The sequence below is a fragment of the Vulpes vulpes genome, chromosome 3 (assembly GCF_048418805.1).
Source record: "Vulpes vulpes isolate BD-2025 chromosome 3, VulVul3, whole genome shotgun sequence".
NCBI classification, from domain to species: Eukaryota; Metazoa; Chordata; class Mammalia; order Carnivora; family Canidae; genus Vulpes; species Vulpes vulpes.
In genome coordinates, this window is record NC_132782.1 from 116,926,725 (window position 1) to 116,949,072 (window position 22,348).

The 22,348-nt window shown below is 42.4% G+C and overlaps 1 protein-coding gene across 4 annotated transcripts in view; it reads right to left on the reverse strand.

The window, feature by feature from the left end:
• Window positions 1–21,744, reverse strand: part of AHCYL1 (adenosylhomocysteinase like 1) — a 39,899-nt gene extending 18,155 nt beyond the window's left edge. Inside the window, exons 1-2 of one of the 4 annotated variants that reach the window (XM_072754368.1) lie at window positions 21,568–21,702; window positions 4,806–4,897 (exon numbers count right to left, since the gene is read on the reverse strand). Coding sequence is in view for 3 of the 4 variants with exons in the window: in XM_025996393.2 (XP_025852178.1) it covers window positions 21,568–21,687 (120 nt within the window). In the remaining variant the exon portion in view is untranslated. Of the gene's footprint in view, window positions 1–4,805; window positions 4,898–21,222; window positions 21,409–21,567 lie in introns of those variants that run through there. The other 3 variants (XM_025996393.2, XM_025996395.2, XM_025996394.2) reach the window with 3 other exon arrangements.
• Window positions 21,745–22,348: the final 604 nt, after the last annotated feature.

The following is a 22,348-nucleotide window of genomic DNA, read 5'->3' on the forward strand; positions in this document are numbered from 1 at the left end:
CCATGCCTGCATGTTTCATTTTTAAAAATTTTATTTATTTGAGAGAGACAGAGAACATACAAGCAGGGAGGAGGGACAGAGGATGAGGGCAAGGCAGATGCCCCACTGAGCAGGGAACCTGATTCGAGTTTGATCCCAGGACCCTGGGACCCTGACTTGAGCCAAATGCAGATGCTTAACTGACTGAGCCACCCTGGCGCCCCTCCATGACTGTCTTTACAGCCAGCAGATCTGCCTTCCTTTTTAAAGTACCTCCTGAAGTGCTGTTCACCTGCATGTTATAAACAAAGACACCGTTGCCAAAAGCAATTATCACAAGATTTCCCTCAGTGAAACCAGATCTCAGTAACAGCCCTCTAAATTGGGATGGATTCACTGCATTTATGCAAATATGATCATTTAGGTAAAAACAAAACCCAAAGATGGCTACAAAGCTGTTCTGTTTACATTACTTCCTGTGGTCATTTCTTCCAATCATAATTAAATCTCAATTGGTGTACTTCAGTGTTTCTTCAAAGCTCTATCTGTAAGGAAGGCTAGTTCTAAATATGATGTAGGATGGGAAAAAGGGGGAGAGAAAAAGAGATAAGATAGTTGGATGTTCAAAAAGTCCTATGTTAAAGAACTATTTTGTGTTTGAATACTCACCCCCCCCCCCATAAACCAGCCTTACCCACAACAAGGCATGCCAGTGTTTTTCATTCTTGAACTAGTATTACATCTGAGAAAGGTTAGAAGGTCAGATTGACCCATTCTCCAAATAGCATATCCAAATACAGAAGCCTACTTGCTGTGTCTTAAAAACTCAATTAAATATCAGGCCAATTTAATATGCTATTTTAGAGCACCTCTTCAAAGGGCTCAGTGGGTATAATGGTTGACTGTCTTCCATGTGACACTGAAAATGATAAAGAGAAACTTTGCCAAAGAAACAATGTGGGATACGGTGCACCCACCACCTCATTGTTAAGTCTGGTGACAAAGTGAGCTGAAAGAATTTCTGTAGATAATTTATCCAGAAAAAGGGATCACAGGCAATCCAAAAGAGTTATGAACCTCCAGGGAAGGAAAACTGTTATATGTTACCGGTTCAATTTATCCCAACTGACATTTTTTACCATTAGAAGCTGAAAGGTTTACTTCCACAAACACATATTCTATCTACCCAGATGTTAAGTAGCTTAGCCACACTTCCTTCCCAGGTCTCACCCAATTTTGCTGTCTAGCCCCAGAATCCAAGAGAGTCGAAAGCCATCAGAATGCCATTATGACACTATGGCCAAGGGATGGTGATCAGGATAATATTCATGGACTATTATACTCTTTTAGTCAACACATTTGGGAGGCACCACCTAAGCACCCAGCACTATCCCAGGAAAGAACTATGAAAGGAAACATGGACCCTTACAATCTGTAGATTTAGACTGATGACAGGGTAATAATAACACAAATGGTTGCCAAAGAATTTTACTGCTTTTTAAGGAAGATATAGATGTTAAGATATAGATCTTAACAGTCTTATCTGGATACTGTTTAGCTTAGGCCTCCAAAAATCAGAGGTTGGGCTAGACAATTTACAGACCTGTGATTTCACATACCTATCTAGCAGCTTTTAATTTCTTCAGAAAGGTTTCCTCCTAAGGGTGAAGGACTAGACTCAAAGGTAAATAGCAATTATTAGGAAAACAAATCATTAAGAAAGCATAGCTTAGAAATGAATAGAGGGATTGGTCTGTCTTAACTGCTGAGGAGTATCTAAAGGGCCAGTATCCCCTCTTCTGGTACACGACTGATTTTCTGACATATTCCTAAATTTATATAATCTGTCCCATTGTCTCCTCTAGCATACTGTGTGTGCAGATTTTTCTGTTTTGAAATGGTCGGCGTATTTCTTGGCTTAATACTTAGCAACTGAGCACAAGATGACTATCAGAGATTTTTAACAAGGTCAATTACTAAGCAATATGTTACAACACCTTCCAGGATTCCTACATCTTTTCTAATCCCTCTTTCACATCTTCTGGCTAATATATTCCTTTTTCGACAGATTCGACTCTCCTCTGCTCTCTTCTCAGAGGAAAGGAAGAGGGTATGGCTGTTACCCTAAACTAAATCGGCCCAAGACCTTTCCTTGATACTTACCACTTACCAGTCTGATTTCATTTCAGATGAATCCAAAAAAATAGTGATCAACGAACACCAACTCTTTGGTACAAGAACTATGTAAGTCTGCACATCTTTCAGACCTTCAGTTAGATAAAAGAAATTTCCCAAAGAAGGATATCCTCTTCCCAACACGTTGCTCAGGTACACCACCAGAAAATAATTTATCTCAAGGGAATCAACCTCAGGCCACAGAGTCAAATCCACAGTCTCCTTCAGTCACTGCTTCCATTCCCTAGTGCACAAACTAGTCTTCTGAGACTCAGCAGGTCTTGGCTGCTCCCTGTCCTTCTTCTCTGTCTCAAGTTTCTTAAATTCTCAGTTTCCCCAGATGGGGCCTGAGCTTCTGGGGGGGGGGGGGGGACGGCTGACTAATCACAGCATACATCTCCCTCCTCCACTCCACCCATCTCTGTGTCTCAAGGGTAACAGGATGACATGTGCGTGTGCATGCACACACGCACACTGCTAGAATCCACTTCCAGAAGAAACGCTCCTTTCAAAAATGGGACTTAACTTGATCTTTCATCAATGCTGGTGGGAGGAAGGGGTGAGGCAACATCAGGGCTAACACTTAACTGGTGAGGAAGGAACATAAAGCTTGAAAACCTCTGCCAAAGAGCTGTTTCACTCCTATCAGATACTCCCCCAGCCCCCACTCTTCATATGAGACAATATACCTCACTGGCTATTAGCTCCTGAGTGCTCTGGCCCTCCAACTGCCAACTAGAGGTAAAATCAAGAGGTTAAAAAGTGGCAACAAGTAGAACAGGGAGGGGCTTCCTAATCTTTTGAAAACTGTAATTTTAACAGACACACAATCCCAGTTATATTTCAAAGTCTATTTAGCTATCTGCCTGTCCAACTGCGTGGCCTGTCCATACTTCTCTCTTCTTCAGTCTGTCACCAATAATACATGAAAATACGCTGGTCATTCTTTTTCTCCTATCATTCAATTATCATCAATCCTAGGTTATTTAATTAATTGACTAATTTTTGTACAGGTGCCTGAAGAAATCAAGATTCCTGGAACATACCCATGACTTCAATGACAAACCAAAGTTCCCTTCCAACTTACTCTGTCCCCCACTGTCCCATTTCCCCAACTTTACTTTCATTTTCTACATGTAAACACCTTAAAAGAATAGTATAATGAACACCTGTATACCCTCCCAACTACACTGAATCCTTCCATTTTCCACATTAGGTTTCTTCCTCTGTATATATATACATATGTACATATGCGTATTTTCAAGTGGTCCTGCCAAAAAAGAAAAAACATTGCCAACATGAAAACTCACCAATAAATTCTTCAGAATGAATCATCTAAGAATAAGGATATTCTCTTACAGAACCACAATAATCTTCTCATACTTCTAAGAATATTAATAACCCTGTATCATTTGAGTTGTATTCAAACTTCTCCAAGTACCTCCAGAATACCTTTCATTAAGATGTGGTATGTGCAGGATGGATTATGTGGCCATAACAAAGAATGAAATCTTGCCATCTGCAGCAACCAGAGGGTATTATGCTAAGTGAAATAAGTCAGAGAAAGACAAATACCATATAATTTCATTTGCATGTGGAATTATAAAAACAAACAAAAAAAGAGACACACAAAAGGTACACTTTTCAGTACAGAGAACAAACTGGTAGCTGCCAGAGGAGAGATGGTGGTTGGAGAGGATGGGGAAAAAAAGGAGATTAAGCATTCATCAAGCACTGAGTAATGTGCAGAATAGTTGAATCATTACATTGTACACCTGAAACATAACACCATGTTAATCATACTTGTGCAATTTAAAAAAAGAATGTCTTGCATAGTTATAGACCCAAATGACTCCCCAACTCTTCCAACCCAGGATGGAATCAAGGTTCACTAAATGCATTTGGTTGGTAGGTTCCTTCAGTGTCTGGTAATCTAGAACAGTTCTCCCTCCCTTATTCCCCCCCCCCCCCCCCCCCCCCCCCCCGGCCCCGTGATACTGACTTTTCCTGGAAGAGTCCAGGTGAGTTGCCTCGCAGAATCTCCCATATTCTTGATATTTTAGATTAGTTCTTTCCCGTAAATTGGAAGTTCAGTTTTGAGACTTGATCAGAAAGATTAAAATTTTGGCAAGAATATTGCATAGATAACATTGTATACTTTGCATCGTATTAGGTGGCATGTAATATCTGGTTGTTCCGTGATTAGTGACACTAGGCTGAGCCTTGGGTTACAGTGAGACTCTATTTTCTCCTTTGCAAGTAAAGGTTAAATTGCAGGGTGATATTTGTCAGCCTGTGAATATCCTGTTCCCTAGTGACTTTACCATCTGTTCATAATCCTTGCCTGAACCAATTATATTGGGGGGAAAGTGTTTCAGAACCATGTTTGTTTGTTTTTTTTACCCTATCATTCTTTCTACATATATTAGCTAGCATTACTTTTGTAAAGAAAAGCTTTTCTTTTCCCTCTCACTCTTTTCTTTACTCGTCATTCATATTTTTATTTATTCAATCTGTTACACTCAGTTACACAATGGGTACACTGAATGCTCCAATTGTCCCAAACTGGGCCAGCAGGAGTCTCCTTCAAGCTGACTCTTCTGTTTTAGCATTCCCTTCCTTTCTGGCATAAGAAGATACACCGGGCTCACCTAATTTTTTCTCTGCTTCAGACCTAGAATCAGCCATTTCTCCAAGGAGCTCTGATTTCTTTTAGTGGGGAATGTTATTTAGAAAATAACATCTGAAAAAAAAAAAAAAAAAAAGAAAAGAAAATAACATCTGAGTACAAAATGTGCTAATTGTTATTAGAGGTGTCAGTGCTATTAAGTTCTTTCAGGGAATAGAGAAATCTTTTTGTTTACTCAGTTTATTTTGATATTTCCATTTCAAATTTACCATTACTTTTTTTTAAACTTTTAATTTTCCTATTTGTATTTCTTTTCTCCTAAGTTGACAAATCTTGGTCTCTAACAGCAATGATACACTTGTTTTATTCTATAATACTGCTACAACAACTTCAAAATTTTAAGAGTAATACTAACAATACTCTACATAGTGAGGTGTCAATATTTCACTGAAGTTCTTTTTGAAAAATCTCTCACAAAGGATGTGTAGCTGAAGTATGGTTTTCTGGGTGATTAAATAATCAATTCCATATGTAGTTAGTTTAGGTTCCTATGTTTCTGATAACAAGCCATTTTAAGGTTTCCTCTTTTTCTCTTTAATTTTTTGACATATGAAACACACATCTCAGAAGTTTTAAAGGTATATTCAGAGAGGTCTCACTGCCATTTCTAACCCCCTGCTCTCCCTATTATTGTCGGTGTCTGGTTTATATTTATTTCTGAAGGTCGGAAAAAAGCAAGTATATACTTGCTTTGTGTTTTTTTCTTTATACTCTTATTTCCCTTTTCTTACTCAAAAGGTAGAATGCTAAAATAATCTGCACACCCCACCCCACCCCGCCTTAGGAATCACTTTGTATTGGTTCAGAGTATAAGAATCAGTAATTCTTAAATTCTGGGAAAGACTGAGCCAGGTTACTACTGTTCACCTTATTATGCTTTTAATAAAAAGTCATTAGCCTTAATTCGCAGCCTCTCTAAGCCAATCTTGACTTTAAATAAAGCTCACAAGAAATCAAACCAGCTAACCTCACTACAAGGTAGGCTGGGATGTTCTTTAAGATGAAAATCTGTCAAATGCTTATAAACAGGTAAACCTATATTCATCAAATGAATTTCTAAGGAAAAAAAAAAAACAGTGAAAACAAGCAATGGATCAATGGACAGGTCTAGAAGGAAGATGGGAGTTTCTGACATTTTGGAAGGTGGCCACACAGATTGAGTAAATGCCATCTGTATCATTTCTTAGCCTGCCAAGAAGGAACAAGATTGGAGATGTATAAAAACAATTCTCGCTGTGATCTGGAAGTTTAGCTTAAAAATGAAGTTGAAAGCCAATTTACATTTTACAAATTCAAACCCTCTATGCAAGTATTTGCTTGAGTGAATCCCACTTGTTAGAGCAGCATTTGGGAAGCCTATATCCAATTGGGAGGTCAAAGACATGAAAATCCTTGCCAAATAGTTTATGGCAAAAGAACTACATGCAGCTCTGAGTTTAGCTAGGTGTGCTTTCTAAACCCTAGGCTAACACCCAACAAAGTTTACTAAGACAGAAACCGTATATGTTTTTTTAGTTACCATCCACTGCTTCCCATAAAGTATGTGCTCCAGGGAGGAAAAAGACATCAAAACTCAGTATTAAATTTTTAAAAATTGACTTTAAAGACCTAATACTAAACAGTAACTATGTAGTAACAGGTATTGTAACCAAATGTAGGTAGGTCAATGGGATCTTTCAGAATCCACTCTGTAGATAGGTGGAATAGTTTCAATTTAAAAAAAAACAAGGTAAAATCACTTTAAAGATCAGCTGCAAGAAAAAAAAAAAAAAGATCAGCTGCAGGTAGCTTTAGTTTCCATAGCTTTTAACAAAACCCAAAATATTAAACTTCTAGGAGACTAGAGACATAATACAAGGACAAGAATCTGACAATCACATAAAAAAACATAACTGTATTTTTCATTCTAGAGAGGTAGTATTTGCCATCTCTTCCTGACTTTCTAACTTGAGATGTTTATGTTCAATTTTAGATGAGTCTCAGTATGAAATCATGACCTTAGATAGCCTGTAAAAGAAAGAAGCTGGTTGAAAGGAATTATTGGCTGCAATGCCTTTGGGGCTATTTAAAAATAAAAACTACCTGGGTGCCTGGGTGGTTCAGTTGGTTAAGTGTCCAACTCTTGATTTTGGCTCTGGTCATGATCTCAGGGTCTTGAGATCAAGCTTTGCATTCATTCTGTGCTAAGCATGGAGCCTGCTTAAGATTCTCTCACTTCCTCCCCTCACCCCTTCCTTTCTCACACTCAAAACAAAAAACCAAAATACCCAAACTACCTATTGCTCCAGAGGGAATACAGTACAATCCCCTCACTCTATTTCCCAGACAAGAATACAAAAATGCGGTTTTCCTGACCTATAACTTTCCGAACATTTTCTAACAAGTAAAGTGGATAAATGCACAAGGATAAAGATCTCTTGCTTTTACGTTGTACTGAAAACCAAAAGTCAAAATCAAATTTGGTATAGGAAGAGTTATTCAGCAATTTTATCAATAAATAACAATGCCAGACATCACTGATCTCAGTATTTTTCAAACTATTTTTAAGTTCTGGTGTACAAACAAGGGAAAACACCTGCCAGCATTACATCAGGACTTTTACTTAAAGCTGATTATAAATTTGAAATCTACACTTACTGGTACTGTAAAAACCAAGGTTCTGAATGCCTAGATTTCTATGATTTCTAGTTTAAGCAATCTGCTTCAACATAAGTGGCCTGAAGATATGATTTCCTTACTGAGGATATGTATTTTCAAAAAATTTTATAATCTTTTGAGTGCAGGATTTACTCTGCTCCGAGGAAAGAAACAGAAGTGAGGATTAAGTGACTTGCTGAAGGCAAAATTTGCTAGCAATACGGAGTTTTGTTTTTTTTAAAGGAAAATACAAGGGAGAAAAATAATCCCTACAAGTCTAGTACTATTACCCTTCATTTGGAATAGGCTAGAGGAAAGAGTAGCTCTCCCCTTTATTTTCAAGAGGACAGTTACAGAATACTCTCCAATTGCACTGAAGCTTTCTCCGCTTCCAGATGAACACTTGGTGAGGCTCTAGGGAAGAAAACTAATTCTTTTTTCCAAAATCTACTTTGATTTTAGAAGTGAAATGATGAAAAGAAATGTAATATTTTAAAGTTGCCAATTTATTATCTTTGAAGGGTAGGGTTCTTTGGACTTAGAAAGGGTGAGGACAAAGTATAAGAGCCCAAACATTGTGGAAGCAAAAAGCTCCATTCTGGCATATATGTCTACTGTCTTCTGGAGACAGACTGGAGAGAAGAACACACAGGCAATCTAACCCTGACCACTAGGATGAGGGAAATGACCTCAGAATGTCTTGTAGATATCAAAAGTAATTTAGAAACTCCAACTATGTTTATTTATACAAGAAGGTATTCAATCTGGCACGGTTAAAACCAACCAATAACTTTTTTTTCATCATCTGGGAAACCTGCTGATTATTTTCATAAGAAATGACCATACTTTAAAACGTGCAACAGAGGGCGCTTGGATGGCTCAGTCAGTTAAGCTTCTGCCTTCCAGCTCAGGTCATGATCCCACGGTCCACTACTGTGCATCTGGCTCCCTGGTCAGCGGGGAGTCCGCTTCTCCCTCTATCCTCCCTTCCCCCACCCCCCACTTGTGATCTCTCACTCTCTCAAATAAATAAAATCTTTAAAAAAGATATGCAACAGTGAATATATATATATATATTTTTTTTTTTTAAAGACTCTATTTTTTTTTTATTCATGAGAGATGCAGAGAGAGAGAGAGAGAGAGGCAGAGACACAGGCAGAGGGAGAAGCAGGCTCCATGCAGGGAGCCCGATGTGGGACTCGATCCTGGGTCTCCAGGGTCACACCCTGGGCTGAAGGTGGCACTAAACCGCTGAGCCACCGGGGCTGCCCTAGAGAATATATTTTAAATGTGCTTTTTAAGGCTATTTATGTAGTGCACAATGATAATGTAGGAACTTTTCTTTCACACACAGCACAGAGTACACACCCTTAAACGGAAAACTCCACTAAGTTCCTTTCTCCTCTATGGTGTGGTACTCAAACAGTATCTACTCCAAGTCACCTTACATCTTACAATATGTCTGAAAGATCTTACAAAGTCACATTTATCCAATACAAAACAAGTTCTCTGACTTTACTACAACGAAAAGTTCTTATAATGTTATCAATTTTATTGAAGTATTCTGGATTTAAACATATGCTGATTGAATTTTGATTCCATATCCACACTAGATATTTATTTAAACTACTCATTTAATGAAGAAAACATTCTAGTTATATGGTTTCTAGGAGAGTTTTTCCAAAAACCAAACAGCAAGTTTTAACTATGTAGTTTATAAGCTGAATAGAATCTTAAACAGTCCCAGGAAGTGAGGTCTGAAAATCCCTTTGATCATTCAAAGGGCTTCTTTAAAAATAGAAAATAAATATAATTGGTGGTGTGATTATATTCCCCTAGATTAGGGAGCTTTGGTTTTAATGCATCACTGAGCAAACAATGAGATGTCCTTGTACTAACATAACAGCAGGTTGGAAGGTTTCACAGCAGAACAGTTTTTCCATATGCTGAACAACTGGAGCAGTTACAACTGGAATCATCTAGAGCCTCCAGGCTCCTCTGGGGAGGACTGTGGGCTCTGTTCTTTTTTTTTTTTTTTTTTAATTTTTTATTTATTTATGATAGTCACACACAGAGAGAGAGAGAGGCAGAGAGACAGGCAGAGGGAGAAGCAGGCTCCATGCACCGGGAGCCCGACGTGGGATTCGATCCCGGGTCTACAGGATCGCACCCTGGGCCAAAGGCAGGCGCTAAACCACTGCGCCACCCAGGGATCCCTGGGCTCTGTTCTTTAATGGACTCTTAGTGTCTAACAGTTTGGCCTAGAAGGCCTGGACTTTTCCAGCAATCCCTCTGTGTGGGTCTGGACCCTTAGATCTCAGGCAGAGAAACAAGAGTTCCTTGTAAAGAACACCCTTAAAGACGTCTTGATCTGTATTTACACTGAAGATCAGATTCCAGGGAGGTAAAGGGAGAAATGGCACAGGACTCTGTGTGCTCACTGTGCTCCAACCTCTAAATCTGACCATGTCACTTCTACATAATTCTGCCAGTGTCCCAAATGAAATTTCATTCATGCTTCTGCAATATATGTTATACATGGTACTAATCCTGAGGCAGGGTTTAGCCATTCAAGTCAAACACCAACTTTTCCAAGGATAGAGACATATTAATATTAATACATGAAGCAAAGCCTTATCTGCCCTCCCCTTTTTATCCTGAGTTCTGTTTGATAATAAAGCAATAGTGACAGACCCTTCAAGACTAAAAAGGAATCTCCCCCCCCCCCCCCGCCCCCCCCACTGGTCTGGGTCTCAAATCCACTCCCTTTGGCTTAAGGCTATCTGGCTTGCCAGCTCATCAGCTGCCTGAGTTCTGTCCTTTGTTTCCTCTCCTCTCTCTCCAGTCTTCACTCCTTGTCTATTTTCTCAGTCCTTCATCAATTCCTTCTGGAAGGTTGTGTTTTGAAGCCAGAATTTTGCTAAAATGCCCTCTCATGATCTTTATAATTTTACTATTACTTTTAGTCCAGGAATTGATAATATAAATTATGTTAAGGCAATTCTCATCTTCTGACCTGATTTTTAATCTGCTGAATCTAAGAAGGCCAGCTAATCAGAAATCAGAGGCGGGAATGGCAACAAAATCAAAATCATTCAAAGAGAGTGCAGACTCAAGAAACGCTATTGGTGTAGTGGATGCCTAGCAATTCCTTGCAATTGCTTTATTTATTTATTTATTATTTATTATTTATTTATTTATTTATTTATTTACATCCTTAAGTTCTTTGCAAGTGGCCTCAGCTATATAGAAGAAACTATAATCCAGTGTGGCTAGGAGACAATAGTCCCAAACACCCTAATCATGGCCTGGCTTAATCCTAATCACCACATTCTCAATTCTAGGCAAGCATTCTAGGTTTTTAGACCGGGGTTCATGGATGGGCTTCAGGCTGCCAACTCCCCTTATAAGTAAATTGTCAAAAATACGTGTGCGTGCGTGTTTATTTTTCTGGAAAACGAACACGGGTCTGTAGGGCTCCAAAAACCAAATGGTTAAGAACCACTACACTAGACTTACATGACCCAAAAGTAATGACCTTACAATGTAAACTCCAGAGGATATGGATCTTTGTCTTGTTCACTGATGAATCCTAAGTGCCCAGCACAGGTCCTCAGATACAGTAGTAGAGCTCAACCCTGAGCTGACACAGAGCTGCATGATTTCATGATGGTCACAGTTTATTCTGAATACTCTGGAAAGAAGAGTAACCATAAGCTATTTCCAGTCCTCTCACATGGACACAAGATTCTTCCTCATACCCAAGATAAATAGGAGCTACATTACCATCCCAATATCAGATTTCATAACTATTTTGGCCAGTCTTGCTGATAATCTAAAAGAGTGGTTCCAGGGATCCCTGGGTGGCGCAGTGGTTTGGCGCCTGCCTTTGGCCCAGGGCGCGATCCTGGAGACCCGGGATCGAATCCCACGTCGGGCTCCCGGTGCATGGAGCCTGCTTCTCCCTCTGCCTATGTCTCTGCCTCTCTCTCTCTCTCTCTCTGTGTGACTATCATAAATAAATAAAAATTTTTAAAAAAAAAAAAAGAGTGGTTCCAAATATGGGATCTTTCAAGTTTAAGCTGTTTCAAAAAGCACATACTATCCTATTCCCCCTGCCCCTGTATACCTCAACCCTTCCCCATTCCGATTAAGTAGATCTAAGTTAGGGCCCTGAAATGAATGTTTTGAAAAAGGTCCCTAGGTGACTGATTCCTTCCATTCCTTCCACTCCATGAGAAGTACTCATTGGAGACAATCTAAGCAGAATCTGAAAAGCAAACATAAGCACACTGAGTTTACCAGGCTCCTGATAAAGCAACTGAAGGCAACACGGGGAACATATGGGTTAGACATGTCTTGTCAGAGACAAAACAAGGCAAAGAAAGTAGAAAATCTGCCCTTTAAATACCAACTCCATCTGTTAGGTACAGCCAATCCATCAAATGGATCTATAGGGTTTAGGAGAACATGACAAAGAGCTTGTCATACGAAGAGAGACTGTATTTTTATAATGGCTTGGTCCAAAAATCAGTAAAAATTGGCAAGGTGCTCTCATTCCAAACATGCCCAGTGTTCAGCTAATCCCCTCCCTGTGGAGTCAGAAAAGAATGTGCAGAATTCTGAACCCTCTATTCCTCAAATAGGAGGGGTTCCTTCTTCTGAATGCAAGGGTTGCAACTAATCTCAACTTTCCACTCCTAATTACCAACTACGTAGAAGAATGAGATGCCTTCCAACGTGGGTGCTCTACGTCTAATCCTTATGAGTCATAAATATTCTATACCCCACCTCACAAAAGCTATACCTCTGCCAACCTCAGTTCATTTTCAACTGGCAAATAATGACAGAAACCACCCCCAGAATAATGTTTCCCTCTGGGAAATCCTAGGGAAGGGTGCAATAGGGTCAGTGCCTCCAGTGTGCCTTTTCCCTGGACTTACAATACAGCTTATTACATTTAGAACATCATGTTCCCAACCAGCTTGGTCTCTTTTCTGTTATAAACCTGAAGTAAACAGATTCTACAGCAGCTACAAGTCTGTTACCAAGGCCACTGTATTGATCAGTATAATTAACATTCACAATTCATCTAGTCCAGCATGACAAGCCAGCTGGGCTACTCTCCATACAAACTGAACACTGGGAATCTTCATGTCTTGCTTCCTAAGAAGTCTGGTGCTCTGAAGCTGAGCACAAAAAACTCAAGTACTAAACTCGAAGTAGGATACTACCTGGCCACCCACAGGAAACTGAATTAGTTACTAGAACAATTGAACACATCTGCCATCTTTGCAAAGTGCCTATTTTCTACTTCCAAAACTACAGAATTCTGAGGGTCTCCCTTTCCCCTGAATCCTGCTTACGTCACATACTTAAGGGAAACAACACACACACAGAATCCTCAATGCCAACTAGAGCCTGATTCCTGGTTAGGACAAGCATTGGCCCACTTCCCAGAGGACTGTAACTCTAAAAGAGGTGTATTTCAAAGACAAGGGCATATGAAGCTTTTGAACATGGAGCTCAGCCGTTGGTTCAGAAGTGGCAGCTAGGGCTGCAGAATGAGAAGAATCAGAAGTCTGCCTGGCATTGCAGGGCAGTGCTGTTGTTTATTACTTTTAGGATTCCAACACAAATTCCAAAATGAAACTGTTCAACTCACTGCTGGCCCTCAAATCTCGAATACCATAAGAGAAAGCCTCTGTTCCTTAAATCAAAAGCATGTGTAAACCAGAGTACCACTTTCAACTTAGGACAGTGTCCCTAATGCTAAGGGTTTAAAACTTGGTGGGACATCAGATTACCTTCCCACTACATGTAAGGATACCCCTAACCTGCTAGCCTACTGTCCTGTGGTTCTTGGCTACTGGGCTGAGAAGCTGGAGGCCTTGAGTCTCAACAGTCTTCTCCCTTATCTTCGATTTCTGGCATTATATAGGGATCTATAAAGCTGCTGGAAATTCTTCTCAATTTCTCACCTGCAGTTCTTGGTATTTCCATTATTACCCACATGAGAGGGATCTGAATCAGAAAAACCACTTTTGCCGACCGAAGAGGACAGCGGGCCAAAGTAACCAAGTGAGTCCAACCCACTTTCTCCTAGCGATAACCATCTCCCAATATTTTTACTCAAAAAACAATTATTGACAGTACTTATACACCAAGCACTGTATACTATCCATATGTGTGAGATGTGGTCCTTGCCCTCAATATGCCTGCCTGATCTACAGAAATCAAGTGAAAATTAAGATTCAGATATCAAGTCAGTCCTGAAAATAGTTTTGAGAGGTACTACACTGAAATCAAATCTATTTTTGAGAGATACAAGGGAACAAGTTATTTTGTTTAGTTTTGATAGTGTAGCCCGTGAATTCCCTAAACACTCCTGGGAATCAGCTCTGAAGCTTTAGAGGCACCCACAGTTCATTTGAAGGGCAGAGGGCATGAAATAGTACAAGAAACCCCAGAAGCGGCTGAAATGCTGGTTTCAGTATGCCTAAGTTCCTGAGTTGAACCCTCACGGCATTGATAATGAGTCTCTTGGGAAGGTGAGGAGCATCTCACAGAGGGGGATGACAGAGGACACCAACAACCTCAGCTTTGTTTCAAGGACAAACAGCAAGCTGGAAACAATCTCAGCAGTTTCTGGATCTGTAAAGGGAAGAGATACTATGGCATAAAGACCTCCTCTTCTTTTTTTAAAAAAATATTTTATTTATTTATTCATAGAGATGCAGAGAGAGAGAGGCAGAGGGAGAAGCAGGCTCCACGCAGAAAGCCCGACATGGGACTCGATCCCGGGGCTTCAGGATCACGCCCCGGGCTGCAGGCGGCGCTAAACCGCTGCGCCACGGGGGCTGCCCAAGACCTCCTCTTCTAAATCAGAGTTTTTCACCCAGGATCCACGGGTGAGTTTCAGTAAGTACCACAAGTCCTCTGAAAAGTATATGAAAGTTTTTGTGTTCCTGGATTTTCCCAAAGAACTATAATTTTCATAAGATTTTTAAAGGGATCTGTGACTCAAAAGATTAAGAACCAGCGAGTATCTCAGGAGCCTCCCTCTAACTGGCAAAAGAGAAACCTATTTCAGTTTTCTACCTTCCACACACTTGTCTACTTACTCCTCTCTTCTAAAATTAGAAACAGAGAGGAGGGTGTGCACTTTGAAAATTCAAGGTGGCGAGCTCTTTTCTACATCTCCAAAATAAAGCTAATCATCACGAGAACTCAAATAAATCTTTCTTAAGACCTTTGAGGAAAGAGGTGGTCAAAAAGGGCAGAGCAGAACCACTGTCCTAGTTATTTTTCTGATAGGTCTCTTTTCTGATTTTAGGATCCTAAGATCATAATGAAAACAAGTCACAGTCCAAAAATTTTAACTTGAGGTCAAGCCAAGTAGTACTGGCTAGTCCTGGAGAAAGGGAATAAAGTAATTCCCATTATGCCCATGGAAACTTGTGCACCAAAGGTTCACCTTAATAAGTACCATGAGAGTTGGAAACACTTATTAAAAACAGAACTTCCAAAATCCTGACATTACTCAAACAGTGGTAATGGACAGTTTCATTTGGGAGACAGAAATGAAACATGGTTTACACTCATCTCCTCCAGGCCTTTAACCCTCACTCCGTCAGTCATCAATTCACCATCTAGCTCACAGAGCTGTGCACCACTGCAGATCAGCACATTAGCATTTTCCGTTACCATTTTCTATTCCAATAGCATTTTCCGTGGCACTTCGAGCACACAGCATGCTCAGTGGGATTCCACTGATGTTACTGTACACACACTCTTCAAGAAAGAAGAGAAAAACATACAACAGGGCTTACTCTAGCTGGGCAGTTCTTCAGATTGTAAAGAACTAAGTAAGCCTGAGGCAGGTCCAAGATGAGAAGCATGGAACAGTAAGCAGTCCCAAGCCCCTCCTGTTTAAGCCTCAATCGAGCACACAACGGAGTACGAGGTGTCCATTTTAGCAGTGAACTGGTTTGGGCTGGTCAAGGAGAACATTTTCAGCCCATTAAGCTCTACAGGTTAATCACAGAGGCATGTCAGCTGAGGCCCTGGGACTTCCGTGGCAAGAAAGCAGGAGCATGCTGGGCCAGTCCCACATTTGTGTTTCTTCAAAGTCTTTTCCTCGTCTCCACCACGGGATTCCAAGTACTACCTTTTACTAGTAGTTCATTATACTTTGTGGCCTGTTTGGGTAGTAAATGATTAAGCCCCACTGTACATTACTAAGTAGCACCAATCATTATACTCAGTCTGAGATTAAGGCACCGGGCTGAATCCTTTAGAGAAACTGAACAGAGATAGGAAAAAAATGAAACCAGTCAGAGTATAAACAAAAGCATAGGTGTTCCACCCTAGTTCTGCAATTGCTTCGGAGCAAAGGCCACACATTTCTGCAGCAGAAAATCAGTTAAATGTAATTAGGAGCAGGCTGTTTAGAACAAAGAGAAACAGTACCTGAGGGAGGGAGTTGGGAGTACACAGGGATGTGATCTGAAGGTGATTATGTAAGAAGATAAAGTCACACTTCCAAAGGGTCTTTGGACTTGTTTCATGTTTCAAGGATTCTAGTTTGGGAAGCCTCCCAGATGACTGCAGTTTGAGGAAACAAACTCCTGGATTCAGCCTGCCCAGTGTCTGTAAGGAGCCCACCTTTTACAGGTGCCCTGTGTAATGTGGGGGATGGGGGAGGAGGGGTCAGGTGGTATACCACATCCCATTTCCATCACAAGCTCTAAGTTCTCCTGTTGTCTGTGTACCTCTTAGAAATCAAATAATTCAGTGTTCAGTAGGTGCAAGCCCTATGTAAAATAACATTTTTCTCAAGGAAAATTTTTTCCCTGTTGAAAAAGCATTCCAATAGAATCATCTTTGTTTTGGCTCTTTAAGATTATTTCAAAACTCCATATGAACCAGGGTACTATTCAGAGTTTACAGAAGCAGTCACTGAATAGCATGCTGGGATAACAGGTCTAAAGCAGAACTGTACCAGGCAAATGAGAAATATGGTCACTCTGGTTATAAAGGAACCAAAGCGTTAAGCAAATTTAGTAAGTTTACTAAATGCTAATCCCCTCAACAATCCTGTAGTACTACCATTATTCCTCATTTTATAGACAAGAAAATGGAGGCTGCAGGGGTTAAGTCACTTGTCCAGAGAGTCACACAGTTATGAGATGGTAGGGACTGAAGGTAAACCTGATTCCCAAAATCAAGCGCTTAACGTACATTGTACTTCTCCCTCGGTTTTAGGAACAAAAAGGGGTAAGTTAAAGAGACCTTACGTAACAGCCAAGCAACAGTGGGAACTACCTGAATGAGTAACAGAAAAGGTGAACATAACGCTATGTGAAGTTTTAACTGCTTGTCATATGCAGGACACTGACACCGTTGACAAAGGTCAGAAGGAAAGTTTGTGAATCTGTTTTCACTTTGGATTCTTAGATTTCAGGCTGAATAAACTCTGGTCCATGCAAATGTGTTGTTCTTCGTATCTGATGAGGATGCTCTGACCCACCTCAACACAATGTGTTTGGAATTATTCTACTCAGTATAATAAAGGTAGCCCTTCTTTATAAAATTTTAATGTTCAAATTCCCAAACTTGAGAAACTGGTAAGTAGAAATGATTCTCCTTTACAGGCCAGTTCCTTTATTTATTTATTTATTTTATTTTTTTATGATAGTCACACACACACACAGAGAGAGAGAGAGAGAGGCAGAGACATAGGCAGAGGGAGAAGCAGGCTCCATGCACCGGAAGCCCGACGTGGAACTCGATCCCGGGTCTCCAGGATCACGCCCTGGGCCAAAGGCAGGCGCTAAACCGCTGCGCCACCCAGGGATCCCCAGGCCAGTTCCTTTAAATAAAGGCCCCAAGAAGGCATTAAAGTGCTTGTTTACAGATCATAAGTACTTGAGGCTGCGGAGTATATTTATGAAGAGTCACAGGCAACTAGAAAGCTACACGATTCTATGTATCAAAATATCCTTCATAAATAACTTTACAGGAATACACCAGGTAACACACACTGGATCCAAATGGATACCCTCCTGATAAAAGATACATAAGTGTAATCTTGCCAGCAAGGGATCTAGAAAACCAACAGATTCCTCTCTGTTAAAAGAAAATCATCTAAAGTAAGTTAGAACAAAGTAATATGGACACTAATGTCTGATTAAACAAAATAAATAAGAAAAAGAGATAATCACTATCTGTGGAGAAATCCAAACAAGACCTTCTTATGCCTCTGACTTGTTTGAAGACTGATACTAAAATAGTAGTTGCTCTAAAGAGAATCAAGAGATGCTAATGATGTAGAGAAGATAGCAAATATCCACCTATCAAACCTTTTCTCGGTGTATCTAAGAAGTACTGGTGCAAATTCTGTAAAACTGCACCAAGAATCAGCCATAACATAGCCCTGATGAGAAGAGGAGCATCCTGCATTTCTTTCACCCAACAGGTTAGCAGCTAAAGAGTACTCACTAGGGCTCTACTTGGTGTCCTAAGTCCTAGCGGATGCTTTTGATATGCCTTATTCAAATAAAGAATATCTTACAAGCAAAAGTAGTTGTTTTGTGTCTTCCCTTTTCCTCTACCTTGCTGGTGGTAAAAGTCTACAGAGATCTTAGTGGTTCAATGCCTAACGTATCACTCTGGAAAGTCCGTCCAGTCCCAGTCTCCCCCCAATAAATGTTCAGAAGTACAGACAATAGCAAATGCTCTGATAGGCCTACCAGAGAAATAAGTCTATCTTAGGGAAGTTTCATCAACAAGCTGAAGATATGGGTTTACACTTAGGAAAAAAACAAAAACAAAACCTTGATACAATGTCAATTTCCAAAGACCCAAAGACAGCTATCATCCTTGCAACACAAAGTAGCAGAAAGAAGGATAAATACCCAGTGATTATGGGGAACTAGCAGACTTATTTGGGTTAACTGGTAGCTGCCAACATCAAACAAAGATCCTCCTTAGTTGTGGCACAATGTACACTCCCTTACAACTAAGGGACGCCTTTCCTCACCCAAATTTTCCTGGCAATACAATCTGAAATCAACAGTAACAGTTGTGAACAAGCCTCACCATGGGACTCATACTATAGCTGTTAATACTGTCCCATGAAAATTTCCTTTAGAACTTTGTGACAGCCAAGGCTGTCTTCCCAAGGAAATGGTATGTATTATCTCCTATGTCTGCTAATGTGATGATTCCCTTTATCCTCTGGCTCCTAGTAAGCTTGGAGCTGCACGTGATGATCAGCCTCATCAACTGTTTTAGTACTCAGGGTTAATAATATTTTTTCCTTTCCTTCTATAGTTTTGACTTTCTACCTATATGTGTCTTGTGTTATAAGCCATCTCAAATACTCACTAAAAAGAGAGAGTTAAAGTATACTAATAGACTTCCTCAAAACCACTTTTGCAATCTTAGCTCCTCACAAGCGCATATCTCCACCTGTCCCAAATAAAAAGCACTTATTTGGTAGATGAGGAAACTGAACCTCACTTGCTTAAGGTGGTACCCATTTAGTTGAGTTCTTGACACACAGATCAAGCCTTGAATCAAACCAACAAGTCCTGTTAACTTCACGGTACTGTGGTAGACCCTGGGGCATACAAAACTAAGTTATGATTATGGCTGAAGAACCTTAACCTATGCTTTTAATTGATGGACATGAACTCTTCCCCGAAGTGAATAAAATTTCACCAGTTACACTGGAATCTGATCTAAAGACTATCAAGGTCACCCTAGAGTAACCTATAGCCTGACTGGCACCTCACTTCCTGAGGGGCCTCAGGGCTTGGAATGATCTAAGGATTACTTGGTCTAGAGCCAGGCTGGAATCCTCGTAGGTTAAGGACGGCACCTTTTGAAGAGACCTTTTACACCATTCAGTAAAGCCAAGCTACATTTTTTTTCTTTTCTCATGCTTTCTCACATTATCCACACATGGCAGAGGTACATAAGTGACTTAAGTCGTAATGTCCAATTCAGTTGTTCTGAAAAAACGGATCACCTAGGACTGGCTATGTGACCTTGACTAGTCCTCAGTCAACTCATTAAATAAATGCCTTTTACCATCACTGGGGAAAAAAGTAATTAGTCATCATAAATCACTTTAATACAAAGTGCTATGTAAATACTACACAACAGAGCTAAGAGCAAGATTAGAGAGAAACAAGGGGGTACACTGACCAACAAATGGAAACTTATGACAGAGTCTTCCCACAATCCTGGCAGAAGATGCTCATTTCAGCTAACGGAATGAGTCTTTAAAATCATCTTTATTTGGTTTGAGAATAATACACATAACAATATTCCTCCTGGGAAGAATAGGGGAAAAGGAATATTTATTCCTGGTAGGTTGTCCTATGGACATCTCAATTACTAGTTAGCCAGGTGGGCAATTAATATTTAAATAGCTACTAGATCCTAGATATAGAGCTAGGCACGATACATACACTGGTGAACAAGAATACCTGCCTTTATTCAGTTTACAATCTACAATACAAACTGTCTTGGCAATTGCAACAACATGGGCTTGCTAAAATTAAGGCAAATAAGAATAAAGGCGCTTAATACCTGAAGCAACTAGACAAAGAGGACAGTCTAATGGGGAGAGGAAGAGTTCAGGGAATTAGGATACCAGGGCTTTTCCCTAACTCCTCATAGGTTATTATCCTTAAGCATTCTTAGAAAAGCTGTGTCTCCAAATAGTGCAGATTACAGGTACTGTCCCAACAAAGCAGCCAGCTGAACTGAGAGCACTCAAATCACACACCACAGAATCAGAAGATCTACTACCTTTTTAATGCATTCTATTGATAAGTTTCTTAATTTTGTGGGAAAGTGGAGCTACAGCACACAACAGCGACCTGTCTTTTCAATCCTTCATTTGATTTCTGGAGTGGTAGATTATCCTCCTTTAAAAACAAAGTCATCGCTCCCAGTATGACAGCTTAACGAATTCAGGTCTCAGGAACCTCAAGGACCGTAACTCTTCCTGCAAACCTTGCTTTTACTTAGCTTACACAGCGCTGCATCCCATCAAACACTGCAGGCAGAGACAGCCTTGAAACACTGTCTTTACAGAAGGGAAATATTTATCCAGCTCCTCACTGGTTCACAAAGGTCACCTCTTTGCAAAGGTTCTCGGGTCCACTGTTCCCTGGGTGCCAGGTATGTGGAAAGTCAAGATGTGGTTGGCAGCCAATGCTCACAAAGCACTTGGGACCCCAATTCCACCAGAGAGCTAGTTAAGACTAAAGGATCGTTACTTAATCTTTCACAAGAGAATCAGAAGGGTGTCCTCTGAGCTCAACTCGCAGCACAATAGCCTAAAGTTGTTCTGCCTCAGTTAAGAGCAGTAAAGAATGAGCAATCGTTCCTTGCCACCCACCCTCCAACCCACCCGGGTCCTTTCTCAAGGGATGCCTAAGGGATCTATTCACATGACTACAATCAACCTGTATTCATGGCGGTGCCTGCTGTCACCAACCTCCAAACGTTAGTATCTCACATATGCCGAAGCAACTGGATGACCCTGGAAGGTGAAAATCATACTTTCAAGTCCACACTGCCCTCGCTGCTTTCGCCTGCGTGAAACAGCTGGCTTCACGTCTTTTCCCTCTTGCCTCCAAGCTGAGCACGCAGCTGCCGGGTAAGCCGGCTCGGCTCCCAAACATCTGCCCACAGCAGCCCCGCCAGCCTTACCCGCTCACCTGGGGGTCTGCACCGGGGGGTCTTCCCGGGGGCAGGTCACGAGGTCCGCCGAGTCGGCCCCCCGCCCCCGCCTGGCCCTTCATCCGGGAAAAGTCAGCCGCAGATTGAAGGCCCGGCCCTTTCGGGTTTCATAAAGATCCCGGAGGAGCAGGGCCGAGGGACAAAGGAAAGTGGGGCCAGCGGCGGCCTCTGCGGCTCGGGGCGGCCCGGGGCACTGCCCCCCGCACCCCCGCACCCCCGCCCCCCGGCCCGAGGCCCCGCGCCGTCTGCAGCCCGGCCCGCGCCCGCTCGCCCCCCGCGCGAGGCCCCGGCCCAGGCCCCCGCCGCCACCGGGGCCCCCGCACCTTCTTGGGCGCCTTGGTGACGGTGGCCATGAAAGAGTACTTCTCGGCGTCCTCAATCTCCTTGGCCTGCTTCAGCTCCTCCCCGACCCCGGGCAGCGGCATCGCGTCAGGCATCGACATCCCCCGGCCGGCCCGGCCCGCGCGGCCCCGCCGCCCCCGCCTCGTCCCCGCGCGGCGCCCGCCCGCCCGCCTCGTCCCCGCGCGGCGCCCTCCGACGCGCGCCCGCCCCCTCCCGCCGGCCCGCGCCCAGCCGCGGCCGAGCCTACGCTGCGGCGGCCGGGGTCTCGCCCGCTCGGCAGTCGGCACCGGCGGCTCAGCGACCGCGGCGGCAGAAGCGCCCGGGGCTGCAGCGCCGAGCTCCGGCCGGCCCGCGCCGCCACCTCCGCCGCACGCCGACACGCACGCAAAGTAAGGGTAGAGGGCGGTGACGCCACGTCAAGTACTGGCAGCCCGAGCGGGGCGGGGCCGCGGCGTCCCGTCCTGACGTCACCACGCCGGACCGGCGGCAGAAGCCCCGCCTTCTTCCTCTTGCTCCGCAGGTTCCCAGAGTGAAGCGGGACGTTTCCGCCGCCAGGTGGCGGCATCCGCCCTGTGAGCGGCGCGTGGTTCCGGGCCAGGAGGCCTGGGGACATGAGCGGGGGCAGTTGGGGCTGCGGGTCCCCGCTCGGCCGGAGAGGTTCGAGGGCGGGCTGCTGGGGAGCCCGGAGCCCCCCGCGACACATTCTGCAGCCGCGCCAGGGAGTGCGGGGGCCGAGCTGCCGAGCTGCCGAGCCGCCGAGCC